The sequence below is a fragment of the Phasianus colchicus genome, chromosome 13 (assembly GCF_987193195.1).
Source record: "Phasianus colchicus chromosome 13, bPhaCol1.hap1.1, whole genome shotgun sequence".
In the NCBI taxonomy this organism is placed as follows: domain Eukaryota; kingdom Metazoa; phylum Chordata; class Aves; order Galliformes; family Phasianidae; genus Phasianus; species Phasianus colchicus.
In genome coordinates, this window is record NC_143448.1 from 3,281,480 (window position 1) to 3,309,436 (window position 27,957).

At 40.8% G+C, this 27,957-nt stretch overlaps 3 protein-coding genes across 6 annotated transcripts; 2 read left to right on the top strand and 1 right to left on the bottom strand.

The window, feature by feature from the left end:
• The first annotated feature begins 10 nt into the window (after window positions 1–10).
• On the top strand, window positions 11–27,753 carry PRMT7 (protein arginine methyltransferase 7). 4 transcript variants are annotated; one of them, XM_031615165.2, is made up of 18 exons: window positions 11–449; window positions 7,390–7,525; window positions 8,470–8,506; window positions 9,276–9,425; window positions 11,109–11,217; window positions 11,549–11,661; window positions 12,370–12,611; window positions 12,754–12,931; window positions 14,001–14,128; window positions 14,385–14,526; window positions 15,084–15,167; window positions 16,566–16,613; window positions 20,738–20,827; window positions 21,425–21,586; window positions 24,979–25,053; window positions 25,610–25,770; window positions 26,844–26,940; window positions 27,544–27,753. In XM_031615165.2, the coding sequence occupies exons 2-18, from the start codon at window positions 7,431–7,433 to the stop codon at window positions 27,700–27,702; spliced, it is 2,070 nt and encodes a 689-aa protein (XP_031471025.2). In that variant the 5' UTR covers window positions 11–449; window positions 7,390–7,430; the 3' UTR covers window positions 27,703–27,753. The 4 variants fall into 4 exon arrangements, with proteins under 4 accessions (XP_031471025.2, XP_031471024.2, XP_031471023.2 ...); XM_031615164.2 differs by lacking the exon at window positions 11–449 and adding an exon at window positions 7,043–7,167; XM_031615163.2 differs by lacking the exon at window positions 11–449 and adding an exon at window positions 7,131–7,197.
• SLC7A6OS (solute carrier family 7 member 6 opposite strand) lies at window positions 1,852–7,068 on the bottom strand. Its single transcript, XM_031615172.2, has 5 exons — window positions 6,883–7,068; window positions 5,810–6,187; window positions 4,000–4,200; window positions 3,433–3,559; window positions 1,852–2,710 (listed from the first exon to the last, which is right to left on the bottom strand). Exons 1-5 carry the CDS (start codon window positions 7,039–7,041, stop codon window positions 2,589–2,591), a joined length of 987 nt encoding a protein of 328 aa, XP_031471032.2. The 5' UTR covers window positions 7,042–7,068; the 3' UTR covers window positions 1,852–2,588.
• LOC149916116 (uncharacterized) lies at window positions 16,721–20,387 on the top strand. Its single transcript, XM_090149843.1, has one exon. It carries the CDS (start codon window positions 17,132–17,134, stop codon window positions 20,150–20,152), a length of 3,021 nt encoding a protein of 1,006 aa, XP_090005969.1. The 5' UTR covers window positions 16,721–17,131; the 3' UTR covers window positions 20,153–20,387.
• Window positions 27,754–27,957: the final 204 nt, after the last annotated feature.

Below are 27,957 nucleotides of genomic sequence, written 5' to 3' on the forward strand. Positions count from 1 at the left end.
AGGAAATGACTGTCCATAAACTCACAGAACAGACCACTTTTCTTTTATAGCAAATATAACGGTCCATGGCAACAACTATATCTTGAAAACTAAGTGGCAGGAAAAAAAATAAGAATGAAACCAGGAAAAAGTAGTAGTGTCTTATGGACTGAGGCCAATCAGCAGTATTTGTAACTTCACAACTCTAAGCCTGACATTAGGACACTGCTACTGAACTTTGATGTACCAAAGGGTAACATGAAGCCACTGTTTGGCCAGCAAAGCAAGATATCCTTCAAAAAACACTCCTATGATTTTTATCTTAATTTAAAACATTGCTCTCAGCTGAATTTGTCCATGTGTACAATTATTGTGCATTTAAGGTGAATTTGATCTTGTGACCACAAGATTATGGCTGAAGCCATGTCTCCTTCAACTGCTGCACATCTCCATCATCTCCTTGAATAACAGTGAGTATATCTGGATTCTTGTATACTGACTTATTGTCCAAGGTTATCTTAAACAAAAAGCTATAGATAATTGCAAGTTGCAGAAGATTCAAACATGGAGTAATGAAACAGCGTTGGTATATAAGAAGGTTAACATTTCAGGTGAGGGAATTTGAACGCAGTTGGAAGGTAAACATGCAGGGTGTTCTTGCTATTTAATTTAAAAAATAGCATTTAGCTTTCTTACTGCAGCTTTTTAGTCTTATGTATGATTAGTATACATTAACAGTATCTAAGTTAAGGCATCTGTCCAATGGGCAGCATAGCTTTTAACAGGCTAGGATTGTGACATAAGGTAATAATCACAGTATCCTTCTTGAGAAGAAACAAAACATTTTGTCTGTTACCTTGTTACCACCATTCAGAACTAATAGACCACAAAGTCCCTGCTGCACATACAGCTCATGACTGACTTTGATCTAACATCCCATTAACCACTTATTACAGACTTAAGTAGGAGAGTGTTGAAATACTTTTACGTAAGTGTCTAAACAAGCAACTTCTTACAAAAGTGACTGCTATACTGAAGGACATATTCAGTACTGCAAGATTTAGGGATCAGCCAGATGAATTAATCCCATTTTTACACAGTTTACATGTAAAATTACACAGGGGATGGTGCTAGGTACAGCAAAAGCTAACTATATAGCAAAAGAAATGACTTGTATTTTGAGACTTAAGCCAGGCAGAGACTAGCATTTGGGATGCTGCCCTCTTTTGGACCTAAGAGGGAAATTCAATTACACTTCAGAGTAGCATAGTATACTAAGAACTCTTGCAGAATTTGAAATTCTTCACAGGTTTCAACAAGGGCTGATAATACCTGCATTTTTAATAATTATTACACAACAGAATGTGTTACTCAGTATGGTGGTGTTGTGACTTAGCTTTCACTTGCTCTGTACATTAAAGCTGGAGGCCAGACAATTCATCTGTGTCCAAAGAAGGGATGGTGGAAAGCTTGTCCCTTGTAACAGCACTAATGCAACCTAATGGTGGAAAAAAAGTGCAAAGGTATCACTGCAACTCCTAAACTTCTTGGTAGAAGCAAATATAATGGATGTTTTGGTAATCAAGGTTAAGTATGTGTATGATTAAGGTAAAAAAAAATGGTCTCAGATTTACTACAGACTGAAACAGGTACTCAAAGAAGCCAACGTTAAATATATATATATTTACTAACCAGACCACAAGAACTCTGCATTCTGTTTTCCTGGCAAAACCAAAACCTTTTAAAGTGTTGGTGCTGCTAGGCAACATTACAACTTTGGCCAGTGCCAGCAATCCAGTACCTGCTTACAGAAGGCTGTGCAAAAGTTACAGTAATTAAAATGCTAAAGTGACTTCAGCTGAAACAACACTCTGAGTAAAGAAAACTTAACCAAAGATTCTTTATTTACAATTCAAATTCATATACATTGCTCCACTGGAATTATTGGACAAAGAGGCAAAGAATGGGTGATTCAAGGCAGTTTGTGTGCTCAAACATTTGTAAAGAAGGTAACTTGAAACTTGAGAACAAATACAGTAGAAAGCACGAGGAGGCACTGCCTTTTTTCTGAGAATCCATCAGGGTTCATCCTGTGAAACTTGGTACATTAGTCATGACAAGAATCTTTTTACTGGTCATAACCTCAGCATCATGGAACTAGTGGAATATTCTCTTTTAAGTCATATAGCATCTTCTGTGTGGAAAGAAAATTTGTATCATCAAATGTTCGTACTCAGACCCACCTATTTAATATCAGCTGAAGCTGACTGAGCATTTGTGACAGCTTTGATGGTAAGAAAAGCTTTTAGTGTTTGTCAGAATTCCAGTGCTCGACCTAGATAGTATGCGTCAAGGTGAACCATGCCAGCCACAAAGTTTTAAAATGTTATTTAAAAGCCAGCCAGGCAAGAATTTAGCTTACAGCTCATTCAGGTAGATTCTGGTTTTCTATTGTCCCAATTAGTACAACTTCCAGCAGAAAGTGTTTTTCCAGGTTTGTTTGTTTGTTTTTCCCCTGTAACACTTCTAGGAAGAGCCAGCAGCAGCTGTCTGGATTTGCAGTCTTACTGCAATAGTTGTATGAATTTCATTTTCCAAAAAAAGGGCTATTAATCAGAATCCAAGTCCTGGATCTCATCATAGCCAAATTCCTGTAGAACCTCCTGACGGTATTTGTTCCATGTTCTCCTCCTGTAACATTGGTCCTCATCACTGGAGCTCTCTTCAGAATCTAAAGAAAACATTAACAGTTTTGTGTTATCCTTTTGTTTAGTTAAACAAGTTCATCAGACTATTTTAACTTCTTGAGTAACGCGTGTCAACAAATAGAAAGTTTGAACAACTGTATTTAGGTGAGGTTTGACTTGTACTTAATTATACTTGAGAGTACATGGACGGGGAGTTAAGAAAGAAGACTGTTACATGAGCATGTGGAACCAAGTCATCTATTCCTTCTCAAATCAAACCTGTAGGTCCACAAAAGATAAACCTCTGACTAAAGATGGCAATCTGCAAGAGCATCTGATCTTAAATACAGCACAGCTGGAAAAGTGAAATGGATGTGTTTTAAAGGCAGTACTTAAACCTTACATGTTAATTTTACAAGACACAATGCAACCATTTAACTGTTCACTTCTTCTATCAGAAGTTCATACTCCCCATTCTGTACTCCTTCATTCAGCGTCATCCTCCTTTGCTGTGGTGCTAAAAATCACAGAATCACACAATATCCTGAATTAGAAGGGACACAAAAGGATCATTGATCCAATTTGTGTGTTAACAAAGGACCATCCAAAATGATCTCTCTTTGTGCAGATTTAACCCAGTGTAAGAGCAAAACAGTAACTAGCAGTGCTGTCAGTTTTTTATTGTTGTTAGAAAGAAAATATGGGAAAATGGATGAGGTTTGTATGTGCACAGCATGAAAGCAAATAATACTTAGGATAGGCATACCTTTTTCTTCATCATCTTCCTCAGCTAAGAATTCATCTTCATCAGGATAATCATTGCGCCAGTTACCTTCATCATTTTCATCGTCTTCATCTTCATATATTTCAGCTGGAACTTGATCATCATCTACCTGTATGTCAAAACAGAAAATTCAGTATTAATACCCCCACTTTGCAATAAGCAGTTTTTTGGCTACCTGTACAACAATCGTATAGAGCCAGGAGAAACTGATCTGCTGCAAGCACAATAACTCAGCAGTCACACAAAGCACACTGTAGAAAAATTCATGTTGCCAGTACGTTCACAGTAACATGGCAATCTGCTTTAGGGAAAGTGGAATGTGAATTACTTGACATTTGTCATTTTGGGGCCAGCTGAATTCTTAGTACACGAACATCATGTTCAGCATTCTCTGTTATATCAGAACTTGATTGAATTAACAGTAAGTTGAATGAGCACAGAACTGGCACTGAGCATAAATGGATCTTCCTTGGCCATTCTTCATAGGACTCTAAGCATATTTATTCTTGATCTTCCTACTTAAGATCAATCTGTTTTTCACACCCTTACCAGTTCATATTCTTCTCTGTAAGGCTGTACAGAGAGGATATTTTGGATCCAACCAGGAGCCGATGTTTCCATGCAGTAGATGTCATAAACATACTCATCTTTCTCACGGTGTTCTCCTTTCTTGTGATCTTCAGAAACATTTAAACGCTCACGGATCATCTCTACTGCATTGCAAAGAATCACATCTGGATCACCAGTTTTCTGTTAAAAAAAAATTTGATAAACATGCAGATCTTCACTGGAACCAGACACACAAAGTCTCAGTAAAAGTGTCCTTTGTGACAGCAGCCAACCAAGCAAAAGGTGACATTTCTGAAACACTTTCCCACTGCAACACACATATTTGTAATATTAGCAATTCAAAACAGCAAAGAAGTGTGCAGCCATGCCTTGTTTCATATAAAACAGCTGCTGGGACAGGTTCATTACAAACTACTGAAGGAATATGACTAATCCTGTACACCTGCTCTTCTGATGACAGTGATTGAAAAGGCATGTTTTAAAATAGCCTATGCTTTGTGGAGGGAGCATTACACTCACAGAAGTGCAGTAAAGATGTGCATACAGTAGCACTGAGACAATGCAAATGTTTTACAGCATCCAAAGTCTATGGGAGAAACAACTAAAATGTGAGAAATCAACAAGAAAATACTGACATGCCCTGCAGATAGGCTTTTTATTTTATCTTCTCACTCAACAGTAAAACAGAAGAAATTTCTTCATACTTTCTCCATCCTAGTAAATAATTTGCAATTACCTTTGTTTTAGTGGCCTGAATCTGAAAGTCTACATTTTTTCCTCTGCTACAGCTTCTCAGAATATTTTTTCCTGATCTGATCCTACTCAGTTTTATTCCTGTTTAGCAGATTGATAGATAACAGATCTCAAACGTCTGTTTGAACTACTTACTCTGGCTTTAGAAGCAGCAGGAGTTCATACTAAATCCTGATGCAGAGCTCTAGTGTGATCATTAAGAAATGCTGAAGGATGACAGCTGGCTGGGCTCTGCCTTACCAGAGAATTTTCTTTAAAACAAAGCATTCAGATTTTCCTCATAGTTATGATAGGCTGCATAAGTAAAGCATCCATCCTTCACTTACATGCAATGAAACAACTACTAAAGGATGCAAACGCAGCCCTTCTATCTTCTTTTATAAGTGGTTTGGAGTCTTAAATACAAAACATTTTTAATATCCTGTGTGCAAGGGCTACCCTATATAGAAGGCAGAGCTTCTTCGTTTTTAAAAGCATGCTATGGAGCAGATATTCCTCCAACCAAAAAGGTACTTAACTCATACCAATTAAAACAGGAGCTAAGAAGCTTGTCACACACCTGGAGTGCTGCTATAAACAAAGCATACAAAAAAACAACAACAACCTAAAGAACCCTGCAGATACTGCAATTACAAGGAGACACTCAAAAGTATGTAGGGGAGTCTTGCCTACAGGTGGCATTCCTAGGTGGATGAGAAGACACTGAATTAGACTTTTCTTCTCTAGCAGGTAGAAAACAACTCAGCAACCCATCTAGCAGATAAATAGGAGCATTAATATACATGAGTAGCCCACAGAAAAGAAAGAGTGGTACGAGCCAACTCTGTGTGGCTGTCTAACATGACTACACTCCAAGATACTCATAGAAGATGCTTCTCGCACCACGTGTTAACCACTGCAAGTTACAGATCTCTGCTTGAAGCTCCTGTTGATAACAGGAATACTTAGGATGCAAAAACCTTTAGCTGTCAGTCTGCCCACACATACCAGCCCGAGACAGAAAAGTACTTCAAGTATGCTAGGTTTATCTGCTGACCTGTGGGTTTGCTGCAGTAAAACTGGAGTCCTCCACCACCTCCTCCTCTTGCACGATATCAAACAGCTGGAAGTTCCCTCCGCAGTCCGAGCTCTTATCCACGGCACCGCTCTCCTCCTCTGACGCATCTCCTGCTGCTGCGGGGGCCGATCTGCTGCCATCGCTCCCTGACTGGCTGGCTGTGAGGCTCACAGCCGTCCCGCTGGAGCCCGGCCGATGGCTGGTGACTACACGGTAGCGGTTCTCCTTCCTCCTCACCTGCTTGGAGGAGCGGAGCTCCTGTGCTATCCGCTGTGTGCTTCCCAAGGAGGGCCGCAGGCTCTGCGCTGCTTTGTCTTTGCTGATCCCTTCTTGAACGTATTTCTGAATGGGCTCGTTCTGGCAGAGGAAAAAAAGGAGAAGAAGCATGGATGTGTTAGAGAGCATCTGGAGGAGGGATCCTCTGATCCAAAGGATCCCCTACGAGGACAGGCTGAGAGCTGGGGCTGTGCAGATGGAGAAGGGAAGGCTCTGGGAGAGCTGAGAGCAGCCTGTATCTACAGGGGCTGTAAGAAAGAAGGGACAGACCCTATAGCAGAGTGTGCTGTGACTGGACAAGGGGACATGGCTTCAAACTAAAAGGGAGGATACACTGGATATAAGAAAAGATTTGTTAATGATAAAGGCAACGAGGCAGTGGCACAGGCTGCACGGAGAGGTGGTGCTGCCCCATCCCTGCGGACAGCCAGCATCAGGGGATGGGCTGTGAGCACTGATGGAGCGTTGTGTGACCCTGCTCAGCGCAGGGAGTACGAGCAGACGGCCTTTAAGGTCCCTCCCAATTCAAACGACTCTACGAATGGAAACGGTGACACCACCGGCGGTAATCACGAAGCGTCTAGAAGTTAACTCACGATATGATATCCTTTACAACCAATTACAACGGAACAGAAAAAAACAGTTCTTTTCAATACCAAAGGCCGTGCATTAGCTGGAAGCCGCTACCCCTGCGTAACCAAACTCAGCACCAGCCCCAGCCCGCCCAACGCAACCCACCCCCGCGAGCGGCGACGGTGCGAGGATCCCGGCGGTACCTTGGAGGACACGGTGGCCACCAGCTTGAAGACGCCCCTCTCCACCGGCTCTCCCTGCCCGGGCTCCGCGCGCAGCCGCTTGCAGGCGAGCAGCAGCGCCTCGGCCGGCTCCGCACCGCCCCGCTTCCGCTGGACGCGCAGCACCGCCGCCCGCTCCATGGCGCCCCGCGGCACGCCGGACGGGGCGGGCACTGCCGGCAGCGCCGCGCGGTGCAGGACGGGCGGGCGGCCGCGCCGCTTCCGCGGGAGGAGACCGCGCGTGGTTTGCTGGGATCCGCATGGCGGGTAGGGGAGCGGCTGCGGACGGGCTTTTTGGTTTGTGTTTTTTATTCCCGGTTAGGGCTGCGGGATGAAGTTGGGTTGAAAACGTTCTGATAGCGTAGGGGGAAGGCAGCGAGCCGTGCTGCTGGCCGAGGTGGGTGTAGCAGGGATGTGTGTGTGTTTGTGCGTGCACCCCGAGCTGTGAAATGTCAAACCGACCACAACCAATGTTTTGCATCCCGACAGCAAAATTGCCCGTACGTAAATAACGTACATCGAGATCGATCATGAAGACGTTTTGTGGAAGAGCCAACCCGACCACGGGCTCGTTGGAGTGGGTAGAAGAGGACGAGGACTATGACTACCACCAAGAAATTGCGAGGTATGCTGGGAAAAGTCAGCCTTCTGCTTCGAGTTTGCTTCCATCTCCGTAGAAAATCCAATGACGTGCAGCTGATGGGACAGGCTGAATGTTATGGCGTGTATGGGGCTGAACAATACGTGTACAGTTTCATAGAGTACTCCCCAAGAAGTTCCACTGAGGTTTTTCTGAACATTTCCTGGAGATGCTGATTTTAATACGAGTGTTCATCCAATTGTGTCAAAGTCTGTTGGCTGAATTTCTTTTGGATCCATACTGCCACACAGGATTGATGCTTGTTTGTTCCTGACTCAAGCTGTTACTAATCTGGGGGGGTTCAGGTTGGATATTAGGAACAATTCCAGTTCTGACAGAGTAATGAGGCAGTGGCACAGCTGCCCAGGGAGGTGGAGATCACCATCCCTAGAGGTGTCCTGGAGCTGTGGGGATGTGGCACTGAGGGATGTTGGCAGTGGGTATGGTGGGATGGGGTTGGACTTGGGGATCTGAGAGGTCTTTTCCATCCTTGTCAATTCTGTGATTTTATGATTAATTTAGCTTGCAGCTTTTGGTGTGTAGATTCTGGTAATTAATGACAGACCATCATTAGATAGCTTTTAATTGCTTTGAATGAACCTCCCTCTGTTACATCTGTTATTTCACAGCTGTCTGTCCATAGGTCCATACTTTTGGATCCATTGTTGGAGAGAGAATATAAATTAGACCATGCAATTAATTAGATCATGGGAATTGCATGCAAAATTGCATGCAATAACACACTGCTGAAATTACTTAATTCCATACGTCTGGGAAAACACTTGGGACTTCAAAGAGCATGTCATAGTTATCTGCACATTCATGGGATGTGGGACTGGTTGCATTAGTAGGGGAAAACAAAGGCTGTCCAATGAGGCCTAGCACTGCAGTGTTTTGCAGTATGTTGACTGGAGTTTTGTTTATTGTAGATCACGCTATGCAGACATGCTTCACGATAAGGACAGGGTGAGTATAGAAGCAATGAACTTTTAAATGGTGAGAAAACAGTCGCTTTCTTTCTCTTGAGCAGCTGTCACTGCATGATGGTATAGATTTCTCTGAAGGATGAAGTGTTCAGATTTGTACTCCACATTTGACCTGCTCTTAGGTCAGGAGATGCCTTCTTACATCTGTCTCTAGCATAGTGTTTTTTTTCTGCAGAATGTGATATTTACACTCAGTAGCTGCTTTTGTTGCTCTGTATTTGACATTTTTGTTGGGATTTTGACAGAGCTCACAGTAAAATTTCACAGGCTGTAAATGTGAAGCTAGGCTTCATAGTTCTGACAGGAATGTAAGTAAAGTCTGTCTTTATTCTTTCACTACGATTTGGGGTATTTACAGATCAAGACTGTGAAGAAAATTAAGATCAATAGCATATCTACAGGTGTGATGAAGCCTGGAGGAATGGTTTAAATGTTCTTTATGCTCTAGCTGTTTAGTCACAAACCTTAAAAAGCTTCTATGTGTCTACATTGTGACACCCTGGAGCAAAAACATGGTTATTATCAGCTTCACATAAAGTCTTGTATTTGTAAACACTTTCACTAACAGTGGCTTTGGCGTGACTGTACAGCATAAGGAATGACTGTAGGCCTTTTTTTCTAATGATGAATACATATAGTCTGAGAAGTGGAAATTTCAGCGCAAAAATTAAAAGTAGGTAGAAGGTTGTTGATCTCGTTTTATTAAAAAAGAAATCCCTATTATGTATTTACTTATTTCATTTCCACAGAACATGAAATATTACCAAGGTATTCGTGCTGCTGTAAGCCGAGTAAAGGGAAGAGGTGAGAAAGCGATTGTACTAGACATAGGGACTGGCACAGGACTCCTGTCTATGATGGCAGCTTCAGCAGGTGCAGATTTCTGCTATGCAGTTGAGGTAAGCATTTGTTACAGATTGCATCCGTGTTCGTAATTTCTTTGTAAGAGCTTCAGTGCAGTTGTTGTGTCTTCACAGTCAGTGGTGTGGGTGCATTTGCTGTGTTATACTTTGCTTTCTGAAGTGCAGATTTTATTTCTTTATGTGCATGAAAAGAGAGAGATCTTAAAAGAGTTTAGCTGAAAATGCATAAAACATTTTTTTAGGGGCAGTTTCTGTAAATAAGCAGATCATCTAACAGTCCAGTTTTATACTGCTTTGTCTTCCCGACTTAACTGAACTCCAGCGTAATATGGAAAACTTGATCACAGAATCACAGAATTGCCAGGGTTGGAAGGGACCTCAAGGATCATGAATCTCCAACCCCCCTGCCACACGCAGGGCCACCAACCATCCCACCTAATGCTAGACCAGGCTGCCCAGGGCCCCATCCAATCTGGCCTTGAACACCTCCAGGGACGGGGCATCTACAACCTCCCTGGGCAGCTGTTCCAGCACCTCACCACTCTCTCCGTAAAGAATTTCCCCCTGACGTCCAACCTAAATCTCCCTTCCCTCAGCTTAAAACCATTTCCCCTTGTCCTGCTGTCACTCACCCTTTCAAAGAGTTGATTCCCCTCCTGTTTGTAGGCTGATTCCCCTCCTGTTTGTAGGCTAAATGATGTAGTAGCCTGATGTTGTAGGCTTGATGAATATTCTCAAGCCATGTTGCTGATCTTCCTAAGCTTCAGTTCTTGTTGATGGGCTTTCAGACAAGTAAATCAAAACATGGACCACATCTTAATAGAGAGACTGCCTCATAAACTGATTTTTCCATCTCTGTGTTTAGATAGAGCATCTCCTGCTGTATTGACAGTTTTGCATCCTGATGGTTGTTAACAGCAGTTAGTTATGTTAAGGGTAATACCAGGGATATTTTGGCCAATTTAACATATTTTAATGCATTTGTAGAAACAAAGAGAACGTTTACTTGTCCCTAGGTTGTGTCTGGAAGCCGCAGGTATATAAGTTCTAATAGCAGTATATTATTCTTGTTATGGAACTGGGACTAGGTTCCAATGTGCCCACAATTCTCTTATCCTGAGTAGTCAGATTTCATGGCTGGGTAGTATATTCAAAATCTGTATGCTTACAAATAGTCTGGTCATAAAGCCCTTCTACTACACTCTTCATTATTCTGTTATTTTGAAGCTCTCTCTTTATTTTTCTCTTTGTTCCGAATGTTATACTGTTAATTAGAGCAGAATTCTGGTGCATTCTGGTGACTGTTTCTGTACTGGTTCTTTTTTTCCTTTTAATTACTATTTTATTTACTTACTTTTACATCTTGAGCACATAAAGGTTTCTTGGAGCCTCTTCTAGTGCATACATCCCTTTATGTTTAAGGACAAATTTGTTTACTGTAAATATTAAACATTTCATGAGGTATGTTCTTGTCTTTCAAAAGTTAAAGTGGAATAGCTTTTGGAGACATCTGAGAGCGAGGCTTGAATCATGCCATTTGAGGCCTACAAACTTTGGAAGGGAGGCTTAAGGTGTTTTGTTTTGTGGTCATGAACTTCAACCACAAGAAAAAATACAGATGTAAAATTTTAGCAACACTAAACATGCTGCATTTTGTGTTGTTGTATTTTTGAAAGCTAATATTAGCTAACCAGTTTGTTGCAATCTTGCTATTTACAGGTTTTCAAACCCATGGCTAATGCTGCTGTGAAGATAGTGGAGAAAAATGGTTTTCATGACAAGATCAAGGTAATCAACAAGCACTCCACTGAAGTCACAGTTGGGCCAGGTGAGAAATATAAAGCTAGGTTTATGTATGTATTGCACTACTACTTCAAAACTTTAAGGAAATATGTATTTTTATGCTTCTCCAAATGATTTTAATTAAACAAAGGAAATCCTTTTCTTTCCAGAAAGTAACATTGGAGGTTTATTTCACAAGGAAATATTTCTGGTAGTATTTCAATAGTTATGTAGTCAGTAAACTTCTGCAGGAAAATATTTTGCATGCTTCAACAGATTCTCTGTCAAGAGAGTGATTTTGAATGACTTGTCTTTTCAGCACACCAGCTTCTTGAAAGATATGTCTTCGTACTGTAATAGTAAATTATGTCTTTCAGATGGAGATATGCAGTGTCGTGCAAATATCTTGGTAACAGAATTATTTGACACAGAGCTGATAGGAGAAGGTGCTTTACCAACCTACGAGCATGCACACAAATACCTTGTACAGGTAAGAAAATGTGGTGTGTCAGATTTCTCCCTAGGGGTCTTTTTTGGAGTAGGATAGAGGTAGATGACAAAACATCAGCTTTCTAGGCTTCCTTTCACCTGTTTTCATCTATAAAGATAATAACACTCCATAACTTTTTACAGCTTTCCATTGTAATTAGTCTGTTTTGCAAAAGGATAACTTAGCTCCATAGTTAGCTTTTAGTTCTGTGTTTATTTAGAACAACTTTTATGTTTCCTGTGCTTGAAGTTGTGTTCCTGGGCTATGAAGTTGTCATTGAATAAATATTTGAGCCAATATTCTATATCTATATAAGCTATATACTCATTGCAATAACAAATTCTATGTTAATGTTGATAACTTAATAGTTATGTGCTCAAAATAGATCTGCCACCTCAGAATGAGAATGCAGATATAAGTTTAACTGAGCAAATAAACCGATATTGTTGTATCATTAATATAACAAAGTGATCTTTCAAAATAATCCTTCTAAAGGATGCCCAGTGGGGTGGACAGGCCTATCATATTTCACAGAGAGAGAGTGCTCTGGTGTCAGAAGTCTGTGACATAATTGGAGCTTAAGATTTCAAAGTTCCCAGTCTAATTACTTTTCCTTTAAATTGGTTGGCATTTCAATTGATTTAATTTTCATGTATGTTAATAAGTCAGCATTCTTGAATTCTTTTACCCTTTGTTTTGCACACTCAGGAAGGATGTGAGGCAGTGCCTCACAGGGCAACAGTGTATGTCCAGTTAGTGGAATCCAAAAGAATGTGGTCCTGGAACAAACTGTTTCCTGTTCATGTTGAAGCAGAGGATGGTGAAAAAATTATTGTCTCCCCTTCAGAAATGGAGAACTGTCCAGGTGTTCCTTCTGTTTGTGATATCCAGCTGAACCAGATGCCTTCAAGTGACTTCACTATCCTCAGTGATGTGGTGACTATGTTCAGGTAGAGTAGGCACTGCTTTGTTCAAAACAAAGCTTTTCTGTTACACCTTTTCTATAAATGGTGCATTCTGCTTAGCAAGCAGGTGAGAATTTCTGAAGAATACCTAACTGTTTCTTTTCACAATTTTGGTGCTTCTCTGCAGTGTGGATTTCAGTAAGCCAGTAAGGAGTGCATCTACCTGCTATAGAGTGCAGCTGGAGCCTGTGAAATCTGGCAAGGCACAAATTGTACTTTCCTGGTGGGATATTGACATGGACCCTTCTGGAACAATAAATTGCACAATGGCTCCATACTGGGTAAAACCCACATCTGCTTTCCAGGTAAAATACTGAGCCCTTAGATACTATCATTCAATGACTTACAGTAATTATTTTAAGGTCCTACTGGGTATTTTAAACAGCTGTCTTGTAAACTGTATAGGAACTTTGCTAGTATGTTATGATATTGGAAGGTAGTATATCATAGAAATGCTAATTTTAAGCACAAATTTTTGGTTTGCTTTAATGTAAAGCTGAGGCTGCCTTGTAGATCTACAGTTCTTGACTTTTTTATTTTACTTTCAAGAAAAAACAACAATTTGCACTTTTTTTTTTTTTTTTAACTAGTCTCTGTTCTTGGCTGTGTTTTGGCTATCAGGCTGTGTTTTGCTTCCATGTAGTTTTTGTATTAAATTTCCAAATCTTTTAACTTAAATATATTTATATTCCCATAAAGAAGACAACTATTAGGGAAAACTGATGAGTTGATGATGGATATTGAGAGGAATGGGAGATCACTGTTAAACTAGTCTCCTGTGTTTTTGTGTTTACTTGTAGGATAAAGTTAGTCAAAAGGAAACTACAGAGCACTTGTTTGCACTTACTGTGTTTGAGAATAAAAGGGAAAACTAACAAGCTTCAGGGCATTTAGTTGGCTTAACACATTTTTTTACTGAAAGCAACTTTTTGAAACATGTAGATAGCTGTGTTGTCATGTCACAGTGACACTAATTGGGCTCGTTTGATTCATGAGACTCGAAACACTGGTCTCTGTCAGCAATTCAATAAATGTTTCCTAATGTAAGTGAACTACAGAGGTAAAACAGCATCAATAAATATAAAATGTGTTTTTGTTCTGGTTTTCATTTCATAAAACACAAACTTAGATACACAGCAACCCATTGGTCTCAAGCTTATCCTATTTCAAGACAACTATGCAGAGTAGCTTTATTCAGTGCACAGTATTGTTCCTTACTCAGCCTTGCTAACATGAACAGGAATCTTTCAGCTAGTCATATATCAGTGCTTCGAAGTCATGCCCATTCTTATTAATTGATTTTTCATATTTCTTTACTTGTGCGTTTACTGTTTGAGTTAATCCCTAAGGTTTTGTTTATCAACTCCTTTTCAGTGGAGAGATCACTGGATGCAGTGTGTTTATTTCCTTCCAAAAGAGGAGCAGGTTCTCCAGGGTCAGAAGGTGCACCTGACTGCCTGTCGTGATGAGTACTCTGTGTGGTATACGCTACAGAAAGCCAGGTAATGAGATATGTGTATAAAAAAGGGGTGATACCTTCCTCCAAGCTGGACTAATTGCTGTGCTTACAGCTGAACTATTTTGTGGAAGAACAAGATTAAAACCTAGAGACTAGAAAATTACTGAAAGCCTAAACAAATTAAAATACATTGCAATGAGCAGATGGGAAAAGAAAAAAGAAAAAAGTGATGCATAGAAACACGACTGAGCTTTGGAGTGCTGGAACCTGTACTTATTCTGCCATTTTTGTTGTTCCAGAGAAGAAGATGAGAACAAGGCAGATGCTCGTGTTGAGAGTCCTGTTTGTAGATGCCAGGCTCACCTTCTTTGGAACAGACCACGCTTTGGGGAATTGAATGATCAGAACCGAACACGCCAGTACATCAAGTCTTTGATGAATGTGAGTGCACATTGCATTTAGGTTTTCTGGCTTCTCTGATAGGTGTATTGTTTTAGTTGTAATAATCATTTTTGGAATTTTTTCTCCTTTGCAAATGAGTTTGTTCATAGAGTGTATTTTGTTTACATCTGCAAATGTAAATTGGATTTTGTTATGGTATAACAAACACCTTTTTGGTGTGTCTTTTGTTTTTTTCTAATAGCAAGCAAGCATTTTTTTTTAATAGGAATTTTAGGAGCTCTGTATGTTTGTGAAAAGATATATTGGTGATTGGATAAAGACAGTTTTTTTATGATCACATGTGGCAATAAAAACATGCTCTTCTACACACCCATGTGTGTTGGTGAAACCATTTTCTTACCTAAAACGAGGGATTACATGAACATTTCTTACACTATTCTGTGTTCTGCTTGAAGTCCTTATATTAGTAATGTATATCTCAGTCCTTATTTGCTATGCAGCTATAAAAAGTGAGGCAAAACATCTCCAAAATGTCCAGGACATGAGAATTCCTTCATTTGGAATAGGAATAACAGTGATGATTTATTTTCCCTTAGGTTCTGAAAACAGATAGTGTTTGTCTTTGCATCAGTGATGGCAGCCTGCTTCCTGTATTGGCTCACTATCTCGGAGCAGAGCAGGTACAGTACTTCCTCCTGGGTTGTTTTTTTTGTGTGTTTTTGCTTGGTGTTTTCAGGTCTGTTGTACTCCAGTCCATTATTTAATTATTTCCAGTGCCTCTTCAGTGACAAGCGAGAAAGAGGTGCCCATTGTGTTGGAAAGCAGGTTAAATTCATCAAGCTGAACTCTAGGGAGATAACAGTAACCAATTTTGATGTTTGCCAATGCAAAGCCTTGAATGAAAGTGCTGTTTTTCATTCCTTGCTGATTGCTGTTTACCTTCATATATACTGGGGCTTTTGAAAATTCCCCTGACCAAAATCTCTGGCAGACTTTTTTTCTTCTTTTCTATTCACAGTTCTATAATTACATTTATTATCCACTTAAAATTGGAAAGTCTGTAACAGCCAGATAAGAGGCTTTAAGAATACTAAACCTGTGTATAGATGAAAGACTGAGAGTTGCCTGGCTGTCACATTTACATACATACCTTATTTGATGCATTTCTGCTTGAGGCCCTTCAAACCAAAATCTGTCACAGTAGGACTGAATATCCAGGAATGTGTAATGTAGTATAATCCCAAAGAAGATGCTGGGCAGCCCACAGAAATGAACAAACCTGCTTAGGTAAATTAGTGACCCATGGCTCCCATATTTTTGCCTTTAGTCTTACAAGGGGCCAGTCTGTTTTCCTATAAACTCATAGCAGCATATTACTTAATGATTCAGTAATAATGAATAAAACCTGTATGTTTTCTTATTTTTTTTCTTTTTCCCTTACTTTGAAATGTCTTTGCAGATTTATTTATTTTTAATAAGCCTGACTAATCTGGATATCTTGAGTGAACATTCTGATGAACAGGAAAATTAGGGGAAGTTTTGTAGGTTGACTGGCAATATAGTAAAAACTGTTTATCACACCATAACCATGTTCAGAACATAAACTGTACACAATGCTATTCATATCAAGTCCCCCTAAAGCTTCCATCCTGATAAACCTAAATCCCCAAACTGTTGTCAGAGTGGAAATTTGAATATCTGGCTGACTGCAGTCTGGATTTAAGGGTTTTGTTGTAAGAGTTTCCTTTTTAGGAATATCCTTGCATTAGTTCAGAAGTAAATATATGCCTAGAGCAAACATCTTATGTTATGTGTATCTTAAAAAAGGAAAATAAATGGTTGCATCCAGTACTGTTTTTTTTTCCCTCTTGCACAGCTGTGAAAACAGCATTATATAGCCAGTAGTTATTGAGAGTTTTATTGACAAAGGATTGTAGCATAGATGTATGTTTTTTTATTAGGTATGTGCAGGTTCAGTTCATTAGAGTATCAGAATATCTCCATCGTCATTCAGTCTGTAATTATTTTAACTAAAAACTATAAAGCTAGTTTGACTATCTGTGGTGTATTTTCTGTAGGTGTTTACATTAGAAAACTCTGCTGTGTCCTGCTCTGTCATGAAAAAAGTGAGTATTTGGTTTACTGTTAAAGCAGTAAATATTTGTTGTGAGGATGAGTGGAATGTAAGAGCATCATGTAGTTTGCACCAGCCTGTAGTAGGCGTGGCGAGGAAACGGTATGTGACGGGGTCAGGTTTCCTATGCTCAGGGCTTGCCAAACGCTGCCCCACAATAGGACAGCAGGTAAGCAAGGGGTGTGGACAAAGCGGGACAAGAATATTTAAGTGCCTACCACATTTTAATAAACGCCATTTTGCCTCACGCACTCTGGGGTCTGTGTGAGCATTTGGCCCCGGCCCGGTTGGGGTCGGTTTCGCTGGCAAGTGGCGCCCTCGGTCGGCAGAGGACGAACGATGAGAGACTACTACAACAAGTGGTGACCCCGACGTGATCTGCCTATCGAGGGTTAACCACCCGGCGTGCCCGTGAAGCGGAGAAGAGCCTGCGGAGTGGCGGCAGGTCGCTCACGGAAGACACATCGCGGAGAAGAGCCTGTGAAGTGGCGGCAGGTCGCGTGTGTAACCATGGAACAGATTATTAAGGTACTTTTGCAGTTTTGTAAGGACTACTGCGGCAAAAATACCCCTTCAAAGAAGGAGGTAGCCGCGGTGCTTTCGGTTTTAAAAAAGGGAGGGGAGCTGGACTCCCCTCAGCAAGTGCTGGATTCGGGTAGGTGGGATTCGCTCACCTCGGCTTTATGCCAACGCGCCATGAATAACCAAAAGGCTGCTGAACTTAAAACCTGGGGCTTGATACTTGGAGCCCTTAAGGCGGCTAAAGAGGAGGGTAAGCTTAAGGTGGAAAAAGGGGTGGAAAGGGCTCCGGGGGGCGGGTCTTTGCTACCTTGCAGTACTGACGACCAAAGCGTGGCGGACAAGATGGCGACGGTCGCCGCGGCGAAGGGCGGGGAAGAGGAACTCCCGACCGCATGTCTACCAACCGCTCCGCCCACTCCGCCCGCTCCGCCCCCGCCCTACCCTCCGCGGTCGTTATATCCTTCTTTGGAGGAAGAAAAGGCAAGGGCGGGGCTTCGTCCCAAAGGGGGGAGGGACGGGCGTCTGCTGACTGATTGGGCTAAAGTAAAGGAGGAGGCACAAGACCGGGGCCTTGCGAACCCGGAGGCATTTCCGGTAGTGATTTCCGATGATGATAACCCGATCTGGGTCCCGCTGGACCCGAAAGCGATAGCGAGGGTGCTTGAGGCAGTTGAAAAGAAAGGATTGAAGTCCCCCCTGACAATGAACGCCTTGGAGACATTAATATTGCCGGGACCCCTGTTACCATACGATATTGAGAATCTGATGCGCATGATTTTGAAACCGGTGCAGTATACGCTTTGGAAGGAGGAATGGCAGGCTAGACTTAGACAAATGCTGGTTACAGCCCAGAACGATCAGGGGAATCCGCTTCACGCGTCTAACCTGCAGAGATTGACGGGTAGTACGCCGGGTATGATCACTGCACATGCCCAGCTTACGGAGCTGAGGCCCGGGGAACTAATAGCCACTACAGACGCTGCCCTTGAGGCGTTCAGAAGGCTCGCAAGAAATGCTGAGCCGTCTACTCCGTGGACGGAGATTGCACAAGGTCCCACTGAATCCTTCCAGGATTTTGCGGATAGATTGATCAAGGCAGTGGAGGGATCGGAGCTGCCTAGGGCAGTGCACGGCCCCGTGATCCTGGATTGCCTCTATCAAAAGTCAAGCTCGGACGTACGGGCTCTATTACGGGCGGCGCCAGACAGGTTCCACACCCCCGGTGAGGTCCTTAAGTATGTGATGGACAAGCAAAAGTCTCAATCATCAGTGGCAAGCGAGGTTGCTGCAGCGGTAGCTGAGGTGATGCTAGCGCATGGGGTTGCCGGGCGGCAGAGTCCAGATCGCCCGCCTGGGCCATGCTTCAGGTGCGGTCAATTAGGTCATTTCAAGGCACAGTGTAAGAGCAACGGGGGTATAGTGTGCCAAATGTGCGGGAGGAGAGGTCACACTGCACCGCAATGTAGAGCTCGTGGGCTGCGATCTCGAGGTAGGGGGGATGAGGGTCCCTCTTACGATTCACGGGATTCTCAGGAAAGGCGGGCTTTGGATCTAGGCCTGCCACTAGCTGCGCTATCGTTGAGCTGCGGGGAGCGCCCCTTGGTGAAGATTACAGCCGCAATTACGGAGCTTCCCGCTGGCTCCCCAGGGCCGCGATCTATTTTCCTTACCGCCCTGGTGGACTCAGGAGCGGATGTGACGGTTTTTGCGGAGTCCGACTGGCCGCCCACGTGGCCAACGGGGGCCACTCAAACTATAGCGGGAGTGGGGGGAACTGCTCCAACGCGGAGGTCAGCCAAGCAGATCGAGATAATCGTGGTCAACAGAGACGGTTCCCTGGAGAAGCCCGTCCTGCTGACCCCGCTGGTAGCGCAGGTACCGGGAACCCTGTTGGGGCGAGATTACCTGCGGGGTGTGTCTGCTCGGATACAACTGCAGGCCTTAATTGCCCGGTGGGCAGGCACAGATCCGCGGCTGAAGCCATACAACGAGACCTCTTGGACTGTGGTCAGTCCTGTGAACACGGAGGCTTTCTCCATTACTTCAGGTTATTGCGGGTATACCAAAAATGAAACACGGGTCTTCACAGGGCGCAATACAACCTGCTTGTCAAAGGGTGGGGTCCTTTCTAAATCTAGTGGTAGATCCTCATTTAATTGTACGGCAGTTTGGGACTTTTATGGGTATGGGTTCACTTTCAAACGGGGGGTCAACGAGGTGCTATGGAATAACAAAACGGCTAAGGCGTTGCCCCCTGGAATCTTCTTGATCTGTGGGGATAGAGCCTGGCAGGGCATCCCGCACAATGCCTTAGGGGGACCCTGTTACCTAGGGGAACTGACATTACTGTCTCCGAATTTCACGACATGGATGCAGTATGGCCCGAGCATCACGGGTCACCATCGTCGCCGAAAGCGTTCGAGCCCTCTCCCGGAGAATTGTAACGATGAGGTAGAGTTATGGAGTGCCACAGCACGGATATTCGCATCATTTTTCGCCCCTGGGGTTGCTGCAGCACAGAGCTTGGCTCAGATAGAACGCCTAGCATGTTGGTCAGCTAAGCAGGCGAATTTAACAACATTAATATTGAATGCGATGCTAGAAGACACAAACAGCATTCGGCATGCGGTGCTGCAAAACAGAGCAGCCATCGACTTCTTGCTCCTGGCACAGGGGCATGGATGTGAAGACCTAGAAGGAATGTGTTGCTTCAATCTTAGCGACCACAGTGTATCCATCCATAAAGCGCTGAAAGCCCTGCGAGACCATACGGAGAAGATCCAAGTGGAGGACGACCCCATCGGGGACTGGCTGAGAAGTGTGTTTGGCAACTTTGGAGGATGGGTTGCGAAAATTATTAAGGTAGTTGCGCTAGTATTGCTCGCAATAATTTGTATTGCGGCCATTTTGCCGTGCATAATCATGTGTTTCCAGAATTGCCTCACAAGGATCATGTGGCAAGTTATGGACCAACGGATTCTGTATCACAAAACGAAGGAACAGTTGTGAGAGATGTACTCGCGTTGCGATCGCGCTGTTACGGGATATTCCTGAGCATAGGGAGGGGGAGATGTAGTAGGCGTGGCGAGGAAACGGTATGTGACGGGGTCAGGTTTCCTATGCTCAGGGCTTGCCAAACGCTGCCCCACAATAGGACAGCAGGTAAGCAAGGGGTGTGGACAAAGCGGGACAAGAATATTTAAGTGCCTACCACATTTTAATAAACGCCATTTTGCCTCACGCACTCTGGGGTCTGTGTGAGCATTTGGCCCCGGCCCGGTTGGGGTCGGTTTCGCTGGCAAGTGGCGCCCTCGGTCGGCAGAGGACGAACGATGAGAGACTACTACAACACCAGCCTCACCTAGAAGGTGACAACTAGCAGTTCTTTTCTCCTGCTGAAGGATGCTATAAGTGCATGCACCCTTCAAGAACAGATTTGTCCCATCCTGAGGGCTGAGTTGTGGAAGGCAGTTTTTAAAAATTTCTCTTGGGTGTTTGTTTCTTGTTTATTTTTTATTAAAATATTATCTTGGTGTGGATGTGAGTCTCAATTGTAGCTTTTGATAAAGACAGAATGTTACTTTTTTTTTCTAGTTTTTTAAAGCCAATCATCTTGAAGATAAAATTAAAATAGTAGAAGCCCGTCCTGAGTCGCTGACATCATCTCACTTGGAAGATAAAAAGGTATGGAATAGTTGTCCAGTACTGGACTTCAGTGGTGTGACAGGAAGAGGAATATGAAAGTGATTTTTGCTTTTTAGTTTTGCTGCTGTAACCACAGTGAACCACAGTTCATACAAAGTAGCAGTCATTTGAGACTTCCACCTACTGAAACTGAGTGAAGCACACTTTAAAGACTTGGAGGTTTTTTGTTTTGCTTTGCTTTTGAAAGGTATGATTTTCCCTTCCAGCATAATCTACACCTATTGTAACAACAGCTAAGCCAGTTTAACTGCACAAATACTTTGGGGCTGCAGCTCTTCTATCTCAAGACAATCTGAAGATTGCAGTCTATCAGGATGTCCTAAAATCCTTAAATTTGCAGAGTTCTGTGACACTTCTTATTAAGCTTTCCAGTTGAAAACTGCAACATTTTTTTCATGGAATTTTAAAATTCAGCAACTTGAAAAGATGTCTGTTATACAGTATTAAATTTGTATGGAGAAGTTTTTATCTAGATGACTTTGCTTGCTATACTGCAGTGTCAGCTATTAAAGATGTAACTAGCCTTTGAGCTGTTGTTCTTCATTATAACATTTTCTGTCTCTTTTCTTTGCCAAGATTTCTGTTCTTGTTGGAGAGCCATTTTTCACTACAAGCTTGTTGCCATGGCATAACCTGTATTTCTGGTATGCCAGAACAGCTGTGACTGAGCATCTTGCCAGCAATGTCACTGTCTTACCTCAGTCTGCTGCCTTGCACATGATGATTGTGGAGTTTCAGGTGAGACTGTTTAAAACATCCATTTTGCATTGATATGAAAGTGTACTCAGTTTTAGGTGAATTCATAAGTTTTTAACACTAAGTTTGTGTAGTTATAATGCTGTTCATTTTGGTGTGTGTTATGCTTGCCACCTGAGGAGAGAATATCTGACATCTTGGAGATGGGTTTTGACATTTCAGCCATCCCTGGTCAGAAAATTACCTTGAAAATTTTTGCAATCTTAAATGAGAAGATTGAATGCTTTAAAATATTTCTTTAGATTAGACAGATAGCACTGAGCATGTCAGAGTTGTGGTTATTTATCAAATGTAGCAGTATGTAAAATAACAATTTTTTAAATGATATTTGAGTGTAAGACCACAAGTAGATTCCATAATTGCATATTCATTTTCTTTGAAACCTTAGAGAATGCACACAATTCTAAACTTGGGGTCATGTTAGGTTGAAAAGTAATCTTTGAAAAATTTTACAAAGGTATAAACTTTTTTTTTTTTTTTTTTTGCTTTTATTAAGAACTGTAAGATGGTTAGTAAAGGTTATTAAGAGTTTGCCTACAATGACAATGGAAATTTGCAGAAGTACTTAATATACTGAGTTTCTATCCGGTAGCTGAAGTGACAGAACTCTCTAGTATGAAATTGTGTAAATAAAATATGCACGTCTATAAAGCAAAAAAAATTGAATATTATTTAACATTTCACATAATCATAACCTTCAGTTTCTTTTCAAAATACCAGTTCTTCTATTTCCTCTAATTGACCAACTGTGCAGTTTTTTCTGACCTTTCTTTCCCTTCAGAGGGAAAAAAACAGAGTATCATTCTGTTTCATCATTCAATTAACCTTGTTCCCACACATCTACCCTTGATTTATACACATAAAAACATACATGTTCTTTTTTCCTGTGTGATTATTCATCCACACTGCATGTTTTTGCCTAGATTTCATGGTTTTCTGCAGAAGTGTAGAAATGTATTCTGATAAAATAATGTACATCTGAGTCATGTAATAGGAAGCAGATGTTTAATCAACAGTAATCAGATTGAAATAAGTAGTTAATTTTAATCTCATGCTCTTTTATCCTGAGGATTTACATCCCTAGAATTCAAAGGGTTTCATAAGAAAGTAAATACTATTCTCTTTATGTTTTGGATGGCAAAACTGAAGCATGCAGAGTGATGATTAAGTTTATTTTATAATCTAGTAGCTGAACCTAGAATGACATTCATGTGACCTGAACCTCAGTTTTATGCCTTTGTTCAGTGTTGTGTTCAGAGATGATCCTATGTGGCTATTGTGTTAGAATATGGAATTTGCTCTGTTCCATTAAGCTACTCCAAAAGTTATAATTAAATTTGACACTTTCCTCTTTGTTCAGTGGTGAATCTAGTCTGAAGCACTAGAATGTGTTGAGTTTTGGTTTTAGATAAGCTCTGCATCTGTCAGGTCTGGATTAGACAGAAGAAACACAAACTCTTGTAAGGTATTCTGCAGAACTTCCTGTTCTGTGTTATCAGAATAGCAGTATCTCATTACACTTAGGCAATTAGCTGAAGCTGGATTCAGGAGAAGAAGTTTGATGAATATTTTCCAGTTATAAACGTGTTAGTCCATAATTTCATTCAGGGAGCAGGATGCCTAATTTCATAGTTCTAACAACATAATATTGTAGAAGTCTGTAGCTACCAATGATTAGTTATGGGATATTATCTTTAGAGGTGAACGCAGAGAGATTCCTTACACAAAATGTCTCATAATCCTACTTGAAGTTCTAGTGCATCTTGCTCACCTTCGGTGAGGTGAATATGACCTGGAAAACAGGTGTAGTAGAAAATCTATTTTATTCAAGTCTTCTGTGGGCTGTAGAGGGGAAAACTATACTGTACATCTTTCATGCCTTAATCTTTCTTTCACTGTCAGTCAATCTTTCCTGCAAACTGAAGGAGAAAACGTTAGGTTTACAGGTTCACTGTGAGTATTCAATGTGTAAGGTCTTTTTTTTCTCCCAAGAAAGGCCTTGCCTTGAATATTGCATGCAGTTTTGGTCTCCATACTATAAAAAGGATATTAAGATATTTGAATATGTCTGTAGGAGGGCAACAAAACTGATAAAGGGGCTATGAGGATGGTCAAACAGTAGAACAGGCTTCCTATCGAGGCACTTGATATGACCCATGCCTGTCAGTGTTCAAGAGACAATTGGATAATGCCCTTTATAATATGCTTTAACCTTTGGTAAACCCTGAAGTGGTGAGGCAGTTGGACTTGACCATTTCTGAAGGTCCTTTCAAGCTGAACTATCCCATCCCATCCCATATATTTGGTTGTGAAACACAATAATGAACAGGTAATAAAAATGTGTATGTCTCCAGTTAGTGAGTGTTCTTATTCTATTAGAGACCATTAATGCAGTCTAAGAAAAGGCAGAAGTTGAACTGAATCACTTGCCTGTCCATTGGATTGGCAAACTCAGTAAGAGGCGTAGTATGAAGTGCCTAAAATGAGTTTACTCATCTTTGGAGTGCTAAAGGGAAGTATGATAGTCCAATGAGCTGTAAGATGTTTGGTTCACACTAGTCTGCGAAATGTAAACCAACTGCTTGAGTAATTCATTGATCAAACCAGTACACTGACTGACTGGATAACATTTGTGAGGCCTAAACAATAATTTTATTTGAGAGTAAATTTTGTCATCTGTCTATGTTTGTATTTTTAAGATGATACGATGCACTCTGTGAATTTTTTGAGAACGTATTGCCTTCAGTTCATCCAGTAATGTAATTTTTATCTGGTTATTGTGAATTTGTTGTATTACTACTTAACTTTGTTTTCCATCTAAATAGAAGAGGAAGTACTCCCTAAAATATCAATTCAACTGAGTGGTTTCTCCTTATGTTTTTTTCTTATGATTACACAGAAATTGCTCTTACAGTAAGAATTCACATCTTCTGAAGGAAAATTATGTCAATTTTAGGGCAGGAACATTTTTGTCTCAGTTCAATATGTAATGTTTATGTACCTTATGCCTCTCTTTACCAGCTGTACATTCTGCAAAGAAGAGTGATGGTTTGTTTTCTTACTTGTCTTCAGACGAAAGTGCTCGGCATTGATACATCCCTAGTTAGGAAGGAACTGATTCACACCAATTCACTTAGTGAAGATCAACTAAAATACAAATCCTCACAGTATTGCCTAAATTCTACTAAACTAGGTCTGAATTCCATCCTGTGATTTAGAGGTGTAATGTGTTATGTCCTGTTGTGTGGCAACATAGGTCTGGCTGACCTGATATGCACAGGCTGAAGGGAGGTACATGCACTTTACTAACTGTTGACTTTACAGCTAAAACTCTTTCCATTAACAGTCAAACAAAATTCTGTTTTCCTTTTTAGGACTTATGGAGAATCCGGAGTCCATGTGGCACATGTGAAGGTTTTGATGTCCAGACTATGGATGACATGATTAAAGTAAGGCTGTTTAACAATGAGTGTTAGTCAACACCACTGTTCCAGTTTTTCATAAATATTGTGACTACTGAATAAACTCATCTAGGACTTGTTCATAAATGAATCCTGCAGTCCTCACTTGCTCTAGCAGGTACTTTTAATAGTGAGTAGGGCTCTTGGATAAACTGATGAGACTGATGAAAGGTGAGATTTATCTATCAGTTTCTGTCTGTATTGTATTGTGTATCTCCGTATTTGTGGTAGCCATTTAGATTGACTTTATAGTCACTGTGTGGGAGTACAGTACTCTGCACTGTAGATTAGAATTCATCTCAAGAGAGAGTTTGAATGCATTGTATCTTGAAAATACCCATTTTTATCTGCCAGTTGAGGAATGTAGTCCTAGCAATTAGTACATGCACACAGTACAAGGTTTTCCTTTACCTAGGAAGTACAGAACTTCAAAGTTGGAACTTTATTGCTTAAATATTCTGAAGTCACAATGCATAGTTTGAATACAGAGACTATTTGTCTTTGGATTGTTTTCAGATCGTTTTATTACTTTTTCTTTCTTCAGAATTCTCTGAATTTTAGAGAATCAAAGGAAGCAGAACCTCACCCTCTGTGGGAATACCCTTGCAAGTCACTCTCCAATCCCCAGGAGGTTTTGTTATTTGACTTCAGAAAGACTGTACCACAACACTGTCTCAGCACAGAGGGGTCTGTAAATCTTTTACGGTGAGTTTTCTCATTGCTACAAATGGATTTCAAACTGTGTGTATTAACTAGTGGGATCACAGTTAACAATTTTTAAAAACATAACTTAAAGTTGTGGAATTTACTCCCAACAGAAATTTCCCATGACTACTCACAATAGGCTTCAACTATAAGAGGGTAATTATTTAGATAATATGCCTGTATTTCAAGAATAACGTTTTAATAGATGTCACTATGATTTAAAATGTAAGCAGGTTAATTTATCGTTTACATAAAACAAATTGTTGTTTGTTTGTTTGCAGTCTTTGAATTTGTTCCCTGTTGTTGTGATCCTGCAGATGAAGCTCCTATTTAGCTTTTCAAATCATTCTGTTTAGTAGCTTTGAAGTGTACACGATCTTTCCCTTTAGCTGTAATTCTGACAGTCTTGGTATTTTTCATGTCATCTGAGATACTTTTCACCATAACTGCAGATTGTAATTACTGCTGCTCAGATATGAAATGTCGTTAAAAATTAAAAAAACAGGGGAAGTTACTTGTAACTATGCAGGGTTTATGTCAGTAGATATTTCCATTGTGAAGCCCAATTAATGGTGACACAAAACCCAGAACCATCTGTGTAGGGTCTCTGTTGCCTTTGCACCACTTATATTTAGAGGCAATATGCCAGTGTGACCTCTGCCCTTGTGAAGCACAGACTTGAAGTGAGATGGGTTGTATGATTAATAAAAATGATCCATGAAGGTCTGTAAAGGAGATACTCTCCAAATACACTATATCATTTCTGCCGTGCTTTATTAAGTGCCTGTTAAATGTTTGTGTTTATTAGCAGATGTAGTTATGATTTAAGTTCCTCTTCATTGTCTTTTTTAGATTTAATGTCTAAGAAGACATTCTTTAATGTTTAAGAAGTTGCATACCATTTACCACATTATTTGTCTGTTCAGTTTGTTTTCAGAGAAACAAGTTATTCATGCTTTCACAGCTCTCACTCTCTCCCAGCTAGATGAGGAATGGGTGCAGTGTTTAAAGACATCAATGTTATATAAAGATAATGCTATGGTGATGGATTTTAATCCCCTGCCTCTCTCCAGAAAGGGAAAGAGCCATGGAGCAGTTCTGTGGATGGAATATCATCTTACTGCTGATATCTCAGTTAGTACAGGACTGATGCAGATTTCAAATGAAAAGGTATTCTTTAATCTAATTTCATTATCTCTCCAAGTCTGTTAGGATTACAGTGCTGAACGATGAGTCTCAGCTGGCCATGCTTGATTTACATAGTGCTCTTTATTAAACTCTTTGCATATTATGGAAACAGAACTAGTAGAGCTATCTGTTTATATCTTTGTGGGAAGACTCTTAACATAAGAGTCGGAATTGGCTCCAAATGCTTCTGTAGATTGGAACCACGTACAGAATGCAGAGAGGATGCTAGTTCAAAATAGTATTTATAAGACTTAAATACAAGTTGCTTATGAACAGCATACAACTTCCTTTTCTCAGTTAAACAAAAAGAAAAAATTAGAGAAGGATAAGGTGGTTTTGGTACTCTTTGTAAATATTGTTTGACCAAATCTATTTGTTGCTGTAACTTCAATGTGCAGCAAAGCATGTTAGATTTCAAGTTATGCATTCCTTTAATGAGTGACTGGCTATGATTGTGAGAAACTGTATCTGATCTTTCTGTACTGAACTGAAAATAAGAACTCTTGTGTTTTTATTGCATTATTACTGTCCAGGTAATCCATCCTAAGATTGTGACTACTTTCACTTTTAACTCTTTTCTTGTAGGGAAACTGTGAATGGAATCCCCACTGCAAGCAAGCTGTCTATTTTTTCAGTTCTGTTATTGAATCAGAAACTCTGGCAGACCTTCCTAGTGCTGTCATGTATGCAATAAATTTTGACACAAAGACAGGAGAGATTGCCATGGATTTTAAGCTATTATAAAATACTTTCACTTGTGATGTAAATTATAATAAACTTCTACAATATTCCTTATATGGCGGAGGTTTGGGTTTTTTTATTGTGCTTAGAGAGCAAACATTTGGAAAAATACTCTTAAATCTTTTTGGTTTCATTTTAAAAATCCTACCCAGGGAGGGAGAGAGAAATCTTTCCTTAAAGACAGGTATTCCTTACAGGAGTCATATTACAGCTATACACATACTTGCTAGCATCTCTTTTGGTGTGAAACTGTGTATT

Bases quoted from the DNA above. Each gene is read 5' to 3' on its own strand.
- SLC7A6OS (XM_031615172.2), bottom strand. From the start codon at position 7,041: ATGGAGCGGGCGGCGGTGCTGCGCGTCCAGCGGAAGCGGGGCGGTGCG. The intron at 4,201-5,809 runs GTCAGCAGATAA...TTTTTTTAACAG, and splicing joins TTACTGCAGCAAACCCACAG to AAAACTGGTGATCCAGATGT. The intron at 2,711-3,432 runs GTATGCCTATCC...TGTTTTCTTTAG, and splicing joins GGAAGATGATGAAGAAAAAG to ATTCTGAAGAGAGCTCCAGT.
- PRMT7 (XM_031615165.2), top strand. From the start codon at position 7,431: ATGAAGACGTTTTGTGGAAGAGCCAACCCGACCACGGGCTCGTTGGAG. The intron at 11,662-12,369 runs GTAAGAAAATGT...TTGCACACTCAG, and splicing joins CACACAAATACCTTGTACAG to GAAGGATGTGAGGCAGTGCC. The intron at 26,941-27,543 runs GTATTCTTTAAT...CTTTTCTTGTAG, and splicing joins TGCAGATTTCAAATGAAAAG to GGAAACTGTGAATGGAATCC.
- LOC149916116 (XM_090149843.1), top strand. From the start codon at position 17,132: ATGGAACAGATTATTAAGGTACTTTTGCAGTTTTGTAAGGACTACTGC.